Below are 17,591 nucleotides of genomic sequence, written 5' to 3' on the forward strand. Positions count from 1 at the left end.
AGTTCATTGAAGAGTATTGTTGGGAGGTGGTGAGAAGTAGGTGAGCTCTAGGTGAAGATGGTAGGTCACTGAGGTCATGTCCTTGAGGGCTTTCTCCTGTTCTCTCCCCATATTACCCTTCTTTCTGCTTCCTGTTCATCAGGAATTGAAGTACAGCTCTGTCTTATGCCTGCTATGATGACCTTCTGCCCAAGTCTGTTGGGCCCACATGCATGGATGAACCATCTGAAACCCTGATCCAGATCCTTCCTTCTTTGTCTCTAATGTAAAAGGAAGACACAGACACGGGGTACTTAGAGAGAATCATTAGAGTTAGTAAGAGCAACCGTAGGAGTAATGGAAACAAAATCCAACCAAAAACAACAACAAGGAGGGGGCAAGGCCAACCAGAGGTGTAGCAGCAAAAGCAGCATCGAGAAGAATATAAATTCTGTTTGAGGGGATTTGAGTGTCCCTTAACTGGAGCTGTATAAACTAGTGTCTACCATGGTGGTCTGCGAGTAGGGCTAGGGTACAGACACAACACCCTTCAAAAGGTAAATGTAGGGTTTAATCTGCTCAAAGTAGCATGCTTCCTGAAATCTAGAATGTAGATTCACTGAAGGAGTAATTACAGAAGAAATTATTTTTTATTTCTTTCAAGATAGAGTTTCTCTGTGTAGCTCTGGCTGTCCTGGAACTTACTCTGTAGACCAGGCTGACCTCAAACTCAGAGAACTGCATGCCTCTGCCTCCTGAGTGCTGGGATCAGAGGTGTGCACCACCACCTCCCAGCCTGGATGAAACAGTTTTACAAGATGATCAGAGGTTTCACAAAACCTGTGCTTCACCCAAGATACACCGAATCAGTGATTTATCCTATCCTGGCTTTCCTGCATGAGATGGGATGACTTATATTAGAAGCATTTGGCATATGTGGACACAGTGACTGGCTACATGATTGCAAATTAGTGTTTTCATTCCATGTTAGTAATTTCCTCTTATTCTCATCCCAGGGGAGATGGAAAATCGCTGTTGACTATTCTTGATACAAACTTCCATATGCCTTGCAACAGACTAGGTGCCAGAACCCTCCTGGCATTCATTTGGAATTTCCCGCACACTCAGAACTTATATTTATAATATTTAATCTGACATCAAAATAAAACATTTTTTTCATTCAAGTTCCTACTGGTCTGGTCAGAGAGTTCAGCTGCATTGTGTCCAACGCTTTGTGTCAGAGACTCAGTGTGAGAAAGGAAGGCTGTTTAGGAAGGCTCAGAGGCTGGCGCCCAGATCCTGGAGTCTCCAACCACTGGACCTTGTTGCTTTGTACCGGTTAGTTCCAGAAATCCACGTCAATGCTCGTGGGAGTCGTCAGAAATGAATTTGATAGGGCACTGGGAATGCACTGTAGATTTTTTAAAGACTTTCCTAAGAACAATCTCACTGAAGTCTAAGAGGCCCTGCTCAATGGTTTGTAGTCTCCACAGTACCCTTACAGAGAGTGCTCGCCAGTCTGCCATTCTAGAGACACCTGGCGAGGCACGTTCTCTCATATGCGTGCTACACAGATGCACAGAGAACTAACACCCACACTCGGAAACACAGAAGATCCAAAATTTAAAGGAGATGCATAAGATTTTATATGTCTTGCTAATTTCGAGGGCTTCAGAGTCTCTTTCGGATATAATTACAGTGAAAAGGTGGAAACTTGTGTAAGGTTTGTGGGACACAGCTCCTTGACCAACACCTTCAGATTTCCCATCGACTCTGTGAGACAAACTCTCTACCTTGCTCTTACCATTTACCTTCCGTGAAGGGTTTCTCAGAAGAAATCTCAAAGCCAACTTGTTTGTGTTTTGATATTTAATTTAGTTTAATTAGAAATACACCTTAAAGTAAAAAGAACTCTATTTAAGTTGTTCTCCCCATTACAAATCACCACAAAGAATATGAAACTGACACATTCCGAGGGAGCTTACCCACCAAATGTGACTAGTGACCATGATCCGATAGCATACCAGCCTGATGAGGCCAGTGTCAATCAGTTCTTTAGGACTGATAGAGACCAATTTAGAACATCAGAAAAAAGGAAAGGGTCTTCCCAATACTTCCCTTTCCTTTGCCTCTCTCTCCTCCCACTGAGTCTGAGCTACCTCAGCAGCAGGGCTCCCCTCACCTCTCTCTAGCCTTCTACATTCCTTCCATAGAGGCTGGTCCCTCCTCACTCTGCCCTTCAGGCAATCCACCAAGAGCAGCCAATCTGCCTGGAATGTAATTTGGCTTCAAAGAGCAGAACGAATGGAGGAACAGAAGCAGCTTATCCCAAACTGTTCCTCATTCCACTGCCCTCCAGAGAACAGAGGGGATGGAGGCAGGAAGCTTTGCGAATTCTACACTCTCTGCCTTTCTTTGAGGTTTGAACCATGGACAATTTTAATTGTAGCTACACGATGGTATCTTGGGGCATAATACATGCCTGGACTTAGAGGGGAGTTGGGGTTTTTGTCCTATAAGATTGAATGAGTTTTGAGGTTTTAGGATATATGAGCTAAAGGTCCCCTTTGTGGCCATTTCCACCCTTTTCCAGACAGCCCATAGTTACTGTGTCTTTCACACTTGCCTCTCATCCCATCAGAGACCAAATTAAGGTCTTCATCAGCAAACGTGACACTCTGCCAGGCAGTCCAAAGTGCAGTGAAGACTGGAAGTTACGTCCCCTTGATCTTTCTTGTTCTTTATGCCTGGAGGAAACTTTGTGGTTCTTCATTTCTCAATGAGTTTTTGCTTCCATTTTATCGAGTTTTGGCACGAAGGATAAAATTTACAGTTACTTGTATAGATTTTGCTTAAAATAAGGCATTCTCAAACCTTTTACGTCTTTCTTCCCAGACATTCTGTGTTCTATAACTCCGTTGGCATACTAGTTCTTTAGAATTGCTTCAGCGACGAAAAGATTGAAGTTAGGTCATTGTATTAGAAAAATTGAAATTGCATATTAGTGTTAACGCTGGAGATAATGAAATTTTAGTAAATATGGATATTTGTAATACATTCATGGATTTTCATGACATAAGCCACATGAGATTCCCTACGTAGGCTGCTTATTTGTATAGAAGGCACATGGTGCCCTTCAGAAATCAAGGTTTCTTTGTAGAGTTTTGTCTGCTGGTTGATGGTTCATTATCTCTGGGAGGTTTAGTTTGTTCTTAAATTGTGCTATTTCTTGTTAAAATGTCTTTTCCAATAGTAGAGACTGTACCTGTAAAGAGCGGAAGACGGAGTCTTGATCCAGTCAGTCCCTCCTCCGTCGGAGGAAAGTAGGTGAATGCACAGCTGACCTTGCGAAACCAAGCTGAGAGATTTCACACCTCACTTTCACCATTCATAAAACCCAAGCAGCAGCAACTCCGTCTTCATACAGTTTAATGCTCTGAGCAATGCTGACAGAGAGGAAGCTTTCGGTAATCACTAACTGCTAATCCGCAGGAAAGTCCACCCACTGTCCTTCCCTCTGATGTAGTGGACAGTTTTCTTTAAGCTGCTTTTAGTGGGTGCCCTGGAGCATCTTACTTGGATATTAGCAAGGGTTTGTGTGGCTCTGGGTGCCAGGGCAGGAGAGACACAGTGACTAGGGTGGGGGTGTGGTGGGGGTGGGGGTATCATAGCAGCATAAGGAATGCCCCCTAGAGGAATTTTGCTACTGTGAAGAAAAGAGACGGTAAGGGTAGGAGGTCTCACCTCAGAATGGTTCTTCCAAACTCTGCCTCCACACTCCTCTCTGCCTGCCCTGCCCCTACTTCTCACTGTATGGACTCCCAGCTCCTTTAAAGTGGTGGCCTCTGTAGTTGGCTGCCAAAGCTGTAAGAAGTTGCTCTCTCTCTCTCCTCAGCATTCTGAATCCACCATTGCCCTCCTGTGAGTCCCATCACACTTCCTCTGTGCTTGATTGAACCTGGGAGGGAAAAGGTTTATTTGGGTTTTTTTGTTTGTTTGTTTTTTGTTGTTGTTGTTGTTTCGTTTCGTTTCGTTTTGTTTTGTTTTTTGAAGTTTCTTCCGTGAGGCAGAGTTTTTTAAATCCAAATTCTTCTTATTAACTTTTCTTTCTTTTTCATTTTTACACCAGTGACTGTTGTTGATCCCTTAAAAAGAAATCAAGTAATTTGAGCAGAACAACTAAGTTTTATATCTGCGGCTTAGCAGTTAAACAAGATTCACATTGCAGTCTGTCATTTCCTGGCTGATAAGAGCTAGGTTGTCTGCGCTGGTTACAAGTCACTCTGTACAAGGCAATCTTGTCAGCTACTTAAAGGAAGTACAAAGGCATCACTGGGCTGCATAACAATTACCCTAAAAGCAGCAGCAGCAGCAGCAGGAGGCTGGTGAGCCAGGGCAAACCTATCTGTTAGTGGCATCCATACTTTGGATAACCAGACTTTCTTTGGCTAGTCTACAGCAAAGGCTCTTGCCTGAAGATGATCCTTCAGGTGAAGTGAACGTCTCCCGAGCTGGGAATATATCTCAATGTAAGCTCTAAGCATGAGCACAGCCCTGGGTTCAATTTCAGCACCACCAAAAGAAAACCAAGGAACAAATATTTGTGAGGAGTCACTCTCTGTGTTTCATTTGGTCTTTTAGCCACACGTCTTTTAAATAGCAAGCACACTGTTAACTTGGATGTGGTACACTCAGTGATAGGGTTCTGTTGAGAGTGGGAGGAAGCTGGAGGGGTAAAAAAAAACTCTCTGGTAGGTTCTTCTAGCTTTTGTGACAGGAGAACCAGTGCCTGCTGGGTAAGACCTTGCCCTTCATGTGTGCCTCAAGCAGTCACACAGTTTTAATGTGCGCCTGTTAGTTTGAATTTGTGATACCAGTCTGCCCTTTGTCCCTTCTGACGGTTATTATATCTTAATGGGTGAAACAGTACTCTAATGATCCTTATGTGCATAATCCTTGGGAGTACAGAGCAGGCACCAGAGGATCACATAAAAATGTTTGCCTCAATTTCCCTGAGAAAAAAAGAAGCCCAGAAACCAGACTTGACCAAGTAACAGAGTTTTAAAGGTAAAGGAACCCAATAAAATTACCAGCTTTTCACAGCGTGTGTCTCCTTCCTTTTGACATATTGTGAGGTGTAGGTGAAATATTCGAACTGAACTGACAGTGTGAGGCGGGGACAACTAAGGAGGGAGGGAGGGAGATAAAAGTAAAACCCACCAGCGATGATTGATATTGCAGTAGCAAAGAGCTGCTGGGGTCTCCCCTTTGTGGCTTTGACACTTCACCTTTCTGACACCGTCTGCAGGAGTGTTGGCATAATGAGCCCTTTGCAGACAGAACCAAAGCTGGAATTACTGTAGGAAAGCTTTGTGGCTTGCTAGAGAGATGTTTGAGCAGTCATTGGTTGATTTGGTTTATAAGATAAAAGTTGGACATCTATGGGTGAGGGCAGGAGAGTGACAGAGAGGAACGGAGAGAGATGAGTTTGGTTGGCTTACTGTTTTGCTGCACTGTCATCCGGGCCCATGGCCTTATGTGCACTAGGAAAGCCACTGACCTACATCTTCAGTGAAGAATCTGTCCTAGGGAACTGCACAAATGTTTTAATCAAAGACCGCGGTCAGCAGTTAAGTAATTAAATAGGTTTATGTAATGGTTTCTAAGTTGAATACAAATACTTACAGGACTGATCGGATGGGGTTGTTTATTTATGTCAATGTTCTAAGGCACATCAGTCACATAGATCCTGCCATCACCCCCAAGACCTAGACTACATTTGGTGAACAGGAAACTGAATTATGTCCAAGTATGACAGATCTCCCCCAGAGACCTGGGACTTTTAGTCCTGTGGTTTAGCCTAACCTTCTATGAACTTGCTATAGGAAGGGGAAAAAGTAATTTAATCCCCTGAAGATTCTAGAATTAGCCAGGTCTCTTGAAACTGCTTCTTCTGCCTTCGAACTGTATTTTAATCTCTGGGTCTGTATCTGGTTGACATGGTCAGCTTTACTGGAAACATGTCTAAAGGACCAAACTGACCTCCTTATGTTTTGTTTTGTTTGCTTTTCCCATTAGCATTCCTCTGCTCACTCCTCCATGGACCGAGGGAGAAAGATCTGTTCTCTGTGTGCTTCTGTGGGGGTGGCATGGGCTTCTCCCTTGATCTGGGTTTATTTACTTCCCAGTGCCTTGAGTCTCAGGGATAGCACCAAAGAGTGCTCCAGAGAGCACTCCCATTCCCAGATCTTTCTGTCTGCATCCTGTAGATTTTGCACACCTTTGCCACAGCACTGGGTGACAAACTGCCCAAATTTGGGCCTATCCAGTACACACCTCAGCACAGAACTGCCCAGCAACACCAATACTTATGAAGCACACTTCATGGAAAGCTCATATGAAATCCTCTCATATGACTCTCAGTTCTATAAGGTCTCATCCTCAGCCACCTGCAGACCCATTTCCTCGGTTTATTTATTTAATTATTTTCTAGCCAGTATACTTGCCATTTCTAGAACATTCTCTGAGCCCATCCACATTGCCTTTCCTTGTCTCACACATTTTCACATTTTCCCAACTCATGTTCCCTGGCACTTATTGTAAGTCTAGAAATTCTCTTTGCCTGAGAAGAGTTTGGCTTAATTAATGATGATTACCAAATGGGTAGTTTAGGCACCTGCCTTAACCACCATACCAGTTAACTTTAACTGTCACTTTCCTCCTAAAGTGACATTTCTTCTTGAAATGTCTGTGAAGATGGGATGGTGGGAACAGCCCGTCTCATTCTTTCCTTAAGAAGGGAAAATTGTTTATTAAATGTAGGCTTGTTCGTCTTTCAGACAGGGCCGCATCTTCCCTGTCATGAGACAATGAGTAAACAGCATGGTTATGTAACCAAGTGAACAAACCTAGATTCATGGAAAGAGGTGACCAAGAAGGAGCAAAGCAAACCAAATTCAAATACGGAATTCACAATATAATAGGCTGATTTGCTTACATCCTGCCCTTCTATACCTCGTGCCCCAGTGTGAGTGTGCGTGTTCTTTTTTTCAAGACCCAACGCTCTCCTTTGAAGAAACTTTCCTCATACTGAGCAAGATTTGGCCTTTGGGAGTCCTCTAGCTCGCCCACCCCCACTCTCACCCACCACCACCACCACCACCACCACTACCACCACTGTTGTGTACGTATTTCATTCTAGGAAGTGTGGCCAGGGAGCCTAAGGAACCATCTCTGGCTACAGGACTTAACCGATCTAGTGGAGGAGAGAAACTATTGTGTAATTAGCATAAGGCACATTCTTACACAGCACTGTCTTCACTCCATTGAAAATAGGATGAGGTATTGTGGCAGACTGAGGACTCTCTGTCCTGAAATTCAAGAGTCATCCATCCAGAGCAGGGAATCTGAGTGGTGGTCCTTGGTAGGTGAGGAAAGGGAAGGAACTAGGATGTGATGAGAGATGGGGAGTTGTACCCAGGCTGCATGGAGGAAGTCAGAGATGGGACTACCAGACTGCATGGAGGACAGAATGAGTTTTAAAACCAGGATGAGAAATTGAAATTCATATAATATATGAAAGAGGCAACTGATGTAAGCACCAAGTAATCTTGAGACGTGTATGAAACAGAAACTGCTGGGGGCATAGCTCCACATTAGACCATTTGCTTAGCATGTGCTAGGTCCTAGGTTCAGTCTCCAGCCCTGCAAAGAAACAACCCGAAAGCTAGGCAATGAACCGACACACTGGCTGATCACCTCATTCCCTCATCACTTAAACAGCTAGCCTGCTCTCCATCCCCGGTGGCATGATGAGGCCTGGATGACTTGAGGAATGATTGGACTCAGAGGTCAGCATTGGGTTAACTGTATCAATAGGTCTTGGTGCATTGCATTTTCGTTAAGGTATTTCAGACAGTAGTCTCATAACTTTGAGCTATCTGAACCTAGACTTGCCATGTTGAGAAAGCTTCCTGAGTTAAGCCTTCATTGGATTCCTAAAGGAAGGACCAAGAGGGTCTCCTAGGAAAGACTATCTGAAACTATGAAGAATTATTGGAAATTGGAATTACAGTATGAATTCCTGGTAGTTCCAGTCTTCTCCACTTCTTAGAGACATTAGGAGATATGGCATTTATATGCAACCTTGGGTATTTCAAGTCATATTTATCATAGGCTGTTCTTAGGTCCTGTCATGAGCTGATACTTTATGTGCTGTGGTAACCAGGTTACATCCCTTGAAACTCATTGCTACCTGAAGTCCTGCAGTTACATATACTTTGTTCCTCTCTCTGAGACATTAATTTCATGAGATTGGATATTTTAAGTGTCAATAACATTTTTGTCTTAGATATCCATGGCCTTGGAAAGAAATTTCCAGAAAACTAGTTTTAAGGCACACTCAACAAATGATCACATGGTGCTTGGGAGGTTGAATGGGTGAATAATCTTTTCCCAAGTTCAGGCTGTTTCTGGCCCCATCCTTTCTTCATATTTCCTTTTTGCTGCCTGGTACACAGTGGTACGAACCACCAAACCATGTATCTTTTTAAAGTCAACCGTGTGACTGTATAAAGCCAAGCACGTTCTCAGTGTGGAAGACCTCAGCGCCTTCTCTTTCTGGGTGACAGAGATTGTTTGATTTATGCTCTAAGCTCAGATACAGTCCTCAGGATGTATGTGATTCTTTTAAGCAAACATTCCCTTCAAAAACTTCCTTTATATTTGTGCCTCTTCTTATTCATTTATATCAGCTAATTTTTAAAGCAGAATATTGGGGGTCACACAAAAGAAACATTGTTTCTGGCTCTCTTTGTTTATGTTTTAAAACAACAGCCATTCAGAAATGTATCATCCCTCAGACCAATTAGTGAGCTGTATTATCGCCACCAACAATGCATGAGTCCTGAGAGGCTAAGTTCTCTCATTCTTTCTTCAAACTATGTTGGGGTGGGGATGGGGTGGTCACCCTGGCTTTTCTGGAAGTGCATTTTTGTCCTTTGACCTATCAAAGACCTTGTCAGCGGTCTCTGAATCTTCCCCAGTACCCATTCACAAGTCTAGAAATAACCTGTGGATGAGTGTGCAAGTTAGAGAAAAAGGGGCCTATTAAGGAATTTTCAATATTCTTCCTGGTGTACTATGAAGGGATGTATTCCTGTCTCAGCTAAGTAATATTATCAAAAATTCTAATGTGTTTCTATGATCCCAATGACAGAGGGAAGGAAAAACAAACAACAAAACAAAACAAAACAAAAAAAAAAAAAAAAAACAAATTCAGAAGCAACCTGCCTTTTGCCTTGATCTTTGCATACTCCAGGGAAAGGTGGTGCAGAAGAGCCCAAGAGCAGACGTTTAAGGCTTTCTAAGTATCACTGGCTGGTTTAATAAAATTAATTAGCCTGCCACAGAGAAAATTTACTAGCGCGCTGGTTAATTTCACAATGTAAAGCCAGGGAAGGGTAGTGTGACTGAGAGGACAAACCTTATTAGTTTTGAATAATTATTTAAAGATGTGGGCCCGGCTAATTTCAAATGCTTTGATAGCCAATTCCATTAAGGCTTTAAAAAAATCTGTTGCATATGTATCCAAACTTCTATGGGTAGGAACCTCCACGGATGAAATCATAAGTATATAGCTCACAGCAAAGTGAAACACTGAAAGGCAGACTCCTAATAACAGCACGGGACTAAAAACTTACCTTGATACTGGCTTGTGGGAGGTTTCTATGATCTTAATTTGCTGTTGATTATTCTTTCTTGTCTTTTTAATCCAAACAAGATGTTTTCGGTAGCCACAGAAAGGTGCCTGAAATCACATGCCTGAATTCATTTAATTTGCCTATATTGTCCTTTTATTTTCCTTCTCTTTCCCTTCCTGGTAATGGGCAAGAGTCAATTCTTCTGCATTAAGTGCTAAATCTCTTCAATTACCAGCCGGGAAGAAAGATTTAAAATTGTGCTTCAAACCCCTGAACTGATGTAGTTTAAAAGCACAAACACTTCTCCTGTGGAGCCTAAATTAAACTGCAGAAAGAACTCAAAGCCTGAAGAATTAAATAAGGCAGGGCCAAGGCTCAGGCTGGCCATAGGGGCCATTTTGGGTTTGTTTTCAAATGAACACCCCTCACCCCACTGCTGGTATGAAACAGACTGTTAGGCAGAGTCTGTACAAGAAGTGCAGGGTTACATTGTGGGGAAGCAGGGCCTGGGGTTAATACTGGTGTTGGAATCAAGTCAAAGCCTTTATCTCTTTTTCCTCCTTTTTGACAGCCATATTTAACGTGGATGACTCTGTGGTTGACCTGGAGACCTTGGCGGCCTTATATGAAAATGTGAGTGTGAAAAGCATACAGGGCTGGAGGTTCTGTCTTTCCCTTCTACCCTTGAGGTCACAGAGCCATTTCCCATTCTATGGTAGGATTTGAACCTTTGCGTGGAAGAGATTCAGGCACAGAGAAGTCTATTTGTGCATTAACTCTCGCTGTAGTGTCTGTCCTAGTAGATCTCATGACACCAGCGAGTCAGACTGGTTCAAGGAAGAGACCACCGATGTGGTCTAGCTCTAGTACTTGCTGATAGAGTGAATGAGAACGAAGCCTCCCATTTGATGTTGATGCTGGCACCCTCCATCGTAACACTCTGAGGAATAGGGATCTGAACAGAAGCTTGGATGCTTGCTCTCCTACCAGAGGAGCTGATGACATTAAATGCAGGAGGTATCAACTCTGTGCTCTAGTTTTCAAATCAGATAGTCCTAAATTTGAGGCCTGGTTCTATTAATGCCCACTTGGTGATGTCGGCTGGACCACTGGCTTACGCAACTTATCCTGTTTCGTTTTGCTGTTTTAGTAGAATGTAGAATATAGTGGGACTTGATTTTTCTTTTTATTGAACAAGAATTTGATCTAAGTATCCTGTGAGTTCCTCTCATGGATCCTAGAGCCCCTCTCACAAAGCTGATTTGCACAGTTAGGGACATGATAGATTATGTTTAAGAAACATCACTGTGGGGATTGGGGATTTAGCTCAGTGGTAGAGCGCTTGCCTAGCAAGCGCAAGGCCCTGGGTTCGGTCCTCATCTCTGGGGGAAAAAAACATCACTGTAATGCACAACGTCTTTAGACTTTTATTGTAAGTGGGAACAGCTGGAGGAGTCCATAAGCTTCCTTGAAGAGATGGCACTGGAGACGCAGACGCCCCATGATTGTCAACTGTTCTGACTCACTGACTCTCAGGACGTAGATACATAGATGGAACTGTAGTCTCAAAGCCACGGCAATCCTCATATAACTGGAGCCCAGTGACATGCCCATGGCCAGTGCTTGTTAATGCAGTAGAGGCAGTCTGTACACAACTTGGAATGTTGGGTAAACCATGAAGAATGTGGCTGAACGCCTGAAGGACCAATGTAAACAAGATACACTCAATGAAATTCAGGAAAAGGAAAGGTGGAGACCACATACAACGGGTTACAAAGCCTGTGTGGGACACAGAAGTGCGAGATAGGACTGCTGTTCTAGGGAAAGGAAAATTAGGTCAGCTGCCCCATGGCACCTAGAAGAGACTCAACCCTAGCTATCAGCCGCCCCGGCCTTTGTGTCTGGATGTACACACATATTATGACCATTTGCTTTAGCTAGTAAATGCCAAACTTGAAATTGTATCAGAATGACCTGGAAGGATTTTTCTGGGCCCAACCTGTAGAGTTTCTTATGCCTGGGGTGAGGCCCAGGTAATGGCAGTGCAGTAGGGGATGGGATCGCATCTGGATTCCTGTGGATTCAGGCTGACTGTCTATAATCTGTGTGTGTGTATGAATGTATGTTGTTTCTCCTGTCAATGCAGAGAGCCCAAGAGGATGAACTGACTAAAATAAGAAAGTACTACGAGACATCCAGAGAAGAAGACTTGAAGCTGCTGGACAAACCTGAACAGTAAGCACACTTGAACCACCTTTGGTTAGTCTGAAAGGAGAGCTCCAAGCTCCAGCTGTCTGCCTCCTGGCTATGAACGTCAAGTTTAATGGGTGTAGAGAGCTGAGTTACAACAGCGTCATCCCGTGCCCTATTGCATCCAGCAGGATGAGTCGGCTGCCAGGAAAGCTGCTGAGATCCCGGCTGTCCGGTGCGGCCTGTTTCTCCCCCTGCTCTCACCCCACACCCCTCCCCGTTCTTGTTCTAGCAACTTAATTCCTCCTAGACTAAACATTTTAGCTAAAAGGGCAACTGAGGAAGGAAAGAAGCATTACTGCTCCACCTCGAGTTTTGCTGATGCGTTAAAAAGATATCAGCATCACTGAATTTCAACTACTTTTCTTAAATGTCATGCTCAGTAAATGTAGCCCTGCGTGCGGCAGGTTTCCCACAACCTTCTCCACTCTTGCTGATTAGGTTAGGTCTTTCTCATCCCCAGTCTCCGTGGCCCACTCTTCCCATATATTCTCTAGGCTGGCTAGGTCTGGTTTACGGTAACATCTCCCCTACACCGAGAACTCGGACCTCCGCTGCACATCTTAGTAACTTGTTTGCTAGGCCCTTGAGATCTGCAAGCCACAGATGAGTTCCTGGGAGTCCCCAGCAAGACATTTAGGGACTAAGACTGTAAATGTGCCTCTGGTTTAGAGCTCTTGTGCCTCATGCTATTTTGTGTGTTTCTTGATCCAGTCAAGCCTTCTCTACCAGGAGAGAGGTGAATGTTAACAGGCTACCCCTCAGGGACCCTAGAGTCTGTCTTATACTCTATGCCTAATGTTTGTGTCCTCTCCAGTGCCTAGTTCTCTTAGACATCCAGACTCAGAAGAAAGTATATCTGGCTGGCTGGCAAGGTAGTTCATTAGAAATCGTAAGTTTGCCCAATACTGCCAACCCCCACCGAAGGCTTATGAACCTTGTAATGATGTCTTCTCACATGGAACTAGAGCCCAGACCCTTGCCCTTTGTCCCTGGTGGTCTTCAAAGCCTAAGACTATGTGTAGAAAGATTCAGATGGGATCCACTGCACTTTTGTCTCATTGACCTTAGCCATCAGCACTACCAGCCTCTACCCCAGCTGATGCTGCTCATCCACAAGCCATGTTGACCTACTGTGAATTCACTCCTGTTATATCACTAATGCTCAAAGGGGAAGCTGACTAAAAATGAGATATGTCAACATTGACATGGTCCCTGGTGGTGTCTGGAGGTGATAGGGCATAGCAAGCATTTAAGTAGGTTTAGTTATGCCAGATTGTGGGGTGAAATGTAAGCCTGGAGTTGGCAACTTTTCTTTGTAAAAGGCCAGATAATATTGTGTACTTTGTGGGTCAAAGGATCTGGCATGGCTCTTCAAGTCAGCCACTGGAGCATCGTGGTTCAAAATTAACCACAGATAATAATATATAAGGAAAGGGACACCGCTGACCCCAATACATTTTATTTAGAATTTGAATTTTAATAAGATTTGAATTTCTCATGACAAAAATACTTAATACTTTTTTTTCACAACCATTTAAAGTGTGAAACCATGAGTCACACAAACGTAAACGGCAGGCTGAGTTTGCTCCATGAGCTCTAATTGGTCCACACTCAACCCACTCAGTGAAACCTGCCGTAAGCTGAACGGGTGGGGTACAAGGAACCACTGATGTGAAATGAACAGTGTGTGTCCCCAAGAGAGGCATTCCTCTGCCTTTTGTGGTACAACTGCCCAGCATCGTTTCTCAGCACTAATTGCCAAGACATAGACTAATGGTGGTAACTAATTAGCGTACTACTTATTAGTCCTTCACACACACACACACACACACACACACACTGATGGTCTAGATAGATAAGCATTTTGAAAGTTCGGAAGGCCATTGTGCTGACGCCCTGAACGCTCACCGATGTTACTGAAGGCAGAGAGGCCTGTCATGTGGGCTGCTCAGGTGACAGACTGTGCTCAGCCTACTAGCATGGAGAGGTAGAGGTCTCCAGACCCACAAACACTTCACCTTTGCTCCCCACCCCTCTGAAGACAGCTTTTGTCTGATTTGTGCCAGAGTCTGGTTCTCTGACAATTTATTTGCCACTGACTCCCAGTGAGTAGACTATAAGCATGTTTTACATACTGGAAAATATGAATCATAGAGTTTAGCATTTCAGTTTCTTAGGAGCCCTGCAGTGCCCAGTCCTATAAATCACAGCTCTGAGCTGCCTGGTTCATCACTCACCTCATCAACTTTCTTACACTCCAGTGCCAGATTTAGAAAGCCATTTCTCACAGAAGTGTCATCTGCTTGGGACCTGACTGTCTGAGAGCCACTCCCTCCAGGGACACCCCTTGACTCCCTTCATATCCTGCCTTGAGTTGTTGGTGAGAAGGCACCCCTGATGAGACCTGTTGACTGACTAGGCCGAAAGGTGCTGCCCTGTTTGGTCTGCAGTGAGGAGACTATGCCTCAACTTAGGCTCACTCACAGAAGGCCACAGCTACTGATGCTGGTTTATTCCCTAGAGTATAGGCTACATTGTGAAGTGGATGTGACCCCTGTGGAACACATGCCATAGATCAAACTACCCATGTTTTGGGGCAATGATTGTAGACCAGATTCGTTTCTTTTCAAAGCCTGGATCACATAATATCACCCTACCTGTCGCTGAGTTGCCTTTGTGGCTGTAAAACCGATACAAAGTGAGCCACAGGCCTTCCCCTGTGGTTACAGGCTGAGCTCTAGTCCTTCCTGGGAAAATGAGCCACACAGAATAAGGAAGGAAAGCTCCCTCATTTGTGTTTCCTCTTCCCTTTCTGTTACAGAATCTAGAATGTAACTGTAGACCAGCGCAAAGGGAAATCGGTCTAGGAACATTTGTACATATGAAGGCCTTCTTGTCAGTAGACTGTGTTGGGGTCTTATTATCCCAGCACTTACTGTTAGGGCATAAAGCACAAGAAAGCCAGGGCAGATGCTTCTCAGACCCTGGGTTTCCGTAGTCTTTGCAAAGAGCTTTCCTTTTGCTTCTTTGCCAGACAAATGAAAAAAGAGATATGGTGCCTTTCCTTGAGGCATTTGCCTGTTATGTTTGTGCTAAAAGTTACATAAAATCATCTATTTTCTTTTCTAATTTCGTATCTTTAGATTTTATAAAATGTTCCAAGCCCAAACCCCACGAGTCATCTTGGCCTCCTCCAGCATCATAAGGGATGAGTCGGCCAATTGGGTCTTCCTGCCTTCACATCCCTCTCATCCCCTTGTCCTCCTCCATCTCGACAGGCCCTCTTACCACCTCCCCCCTCACAAGGTCATAGTAGTGACCCCCAGTTCTCCCAGCCTGAAATCTGCTCATGTCTCTAGGTAGCCAAGCCACTGCTATGGTGATTTGTGTGAAACAAAAATTTAAAAATATTACCTTTCTGTTTAAAACCCTCCATATGCTCAGATAAGAAAAGTGCATTTTGGAATACAAAACTCCATTTACTTTCACCAAGCTTCATTACATGCATTGTCCAACCTGTCCAACTCTCTCTGGTCCTCAGGCATGTCATGCACAGCATCATGGGTGCTCAGTGGCCACAGCTAAGATTGCTCCCCCAAGCCTTTCATAACTGATCACATCTTTCACACTTCAGTCATCGTGGGTTTGGTTTTTGCAGTATCAAAGGGAAGCATGTTTAAGCTAAATCCTCTTCCCAGGCCTTATCATGTACCTGTAAAGGCCTCACATACACCGGAAGAACTAAGTAACCAAGGTAAATGAGCTAGACATCATTAGCAGTGATAGACTCTGTACAAAAGCCAAGCTCCTCCATCTGCCATTCCCTCCTCACTCCTTGAGACCTGGGCCTTGAAGATGAGACCCTTCTCAAAGCAAGCCTCTATCCTAACAGGGTTTTAATCTTTTCTTTGTTGAGTGGCCTCTAGTCTTGTTTCCTATGGCTCCCCTGGGGGACACTTATTGGTTTTCCTCCAGCATTACCTGCTTCTCCTCTGTATCCTAGTGAGTGAACTGAGGCATCGCTCTGTTTGCTCACACATGACATCTATTTCACCTTCACAGGTGTATTCATTTTAAGCAGGGCATTTACCTAGTCCAGAGATCTAGGTCCTACTTGGGGTATAAAGAGATGACATGATCCCTTTTAGGAGGGGAGAAATGCACAGCATTTTCTGGAGTAGTTCTCATCATCTAAAGGAGTAAATCTTTTCCAAATTCATCACAGAACCAAACGCTACCAGTCCCCAGAGATGTTTACAACTCACCATTTGTGAAAACTGGCAACAGCTCTGATGTCACTCATGATAAATGACTGAACTGGTCAATGCTGTACTGTACTTATGAGGGAAACATTTACAAAGGAAGGCTAGTTACTTTTTCCTATCCGTGTGTAGTAATTCTGTATTTCATTCAATGCTATAATATATAGTATGATAATAACTGTGTCTACAGGTACTAAGCCTGAAGATGAGGGAGGAAGAATGTTCTGCTGCAATCCCTCCAAGTTTCATTTGCATAGCATTTTACAAGTCTGGGGCCAGGAGAGTGGTGTCTAGGACCTGGTTGGAGGAGATAAGAAAAGTAGTTGATAATAATTTTTTAAAAAATATATTAAATTCCAAATTTTACCAGGGCATGGTATTTACAATCATAACCCCAGGACTTGAGAAGCTGATACGGAGGATTAAATTTTGAGGCAGTCTAAACTACAAGTAAGCTATAAGTAAGACTTGTTTCAAAAACAAAAGGATACAACAAAAATAAACAAGTCTACTAAATCACCTCCCCAAAAACCCTGCAGAAGGAAAAGAATGTAGAACAAGAAAACAAAATTGAGGGCAGAAAGGAGTGTAGAAGAAGGTGGTGGTGGTACACCCTTATAATTCTTGCAACTGAGGCCTGAGAATGGTAAGTTAGAGGCTATCCTATGCTACATAAGAAGACTTTACCAATAGAGGAAAAAGGAAGAAAGCTGGGCCCCTCCCCCCTTTCCTCTTGCTCTTCCAGCTCCTCCTGCCCCATCTCTTCCTGCTGCTCCTTCTCCTTCTCTTTATCTTTTGAAGAAAGAGAGTGGTGACTTTATTTATCTACAAAATTATATTTGATTTTGTGAGAGAGTACAAAATTTCAAAGTGATGGTATTGTTAATTGACCAAGACGTTTAGAAATATCAGTTAATAATCATTTCAACTCCAAAATGAAGTTAAGGGCAGTTAGAGGATTCTCTCCCTTTCTGAGTTAATAGCCAACTGTTTCAGCTCATATTAGTTTATATCCTTTCCTCTGGTGGTTGGCCTCAAAAGCATGTAGCTCTTCCAGCTTCATTTTGCAAAGGACACCGGTGCCCAGTCACTCAGACAGTAAGCTACTGTGTGCAGAGCAGTAACCAGTTCTAACTCTTAAGAGCTCTTTGGCATACTATTTAGATATTTTACGCTGTCTACTTTATGGGTATCTGCTTTCTTCTGAGTACTGACCTATCTCTCAGCTGTGCCTATGTGGATTAATTGGCATAAAGTTAAAGTAATATATGGAAAAATTTGACCATTATAGATGGTTATATAATTCAGAAAAAATAGTAGCAATCTTACTTCAAAACTATTACTTGACTATAGACATTTTGGGGATTGATGACTCTGTCTGTGGAGATACAATTTC

General features: G+C 43.5%; 1 protein-coding gene across 4 annotated transcripts in view; it reads left to right on the forward strand.

Annotated features, from left to right (window-relative positions):
- Positions 1–17,591, forward strand: part of Fmn1 (formin 1) — a 377,899-nt gene that overhangs the window by 235,123 nt on the left and 125,185 nt on the right. For all 4 annotated transcript variants that reach the window (NM_001447270.1, XM_087651256.1, XM_087651258.1 and 1 more), the window contains 2 exon segments: positions 10,252–10,313; positions 11,827–11,915. In NM_001447270.1, the coding sequence (NP_001434199.1) occupies positions 10,252–10,313; positions 11,827–11,915 (151 nt within the window).

Source organism: Rattus norvegicus, chromosome 3, assembly GCF_021556685.1.
Source record: "Rattus norvegicus strain SHRSP/BbbUtx chromosome 3, alternate assembly SHRSP_T2T, whole genome shotgun sequence".
NCBI lineage: Eukaryota > Metazoa > Chordata > Mammalia > Rodentia > Muridae > Rattus > Rattus norvegicus.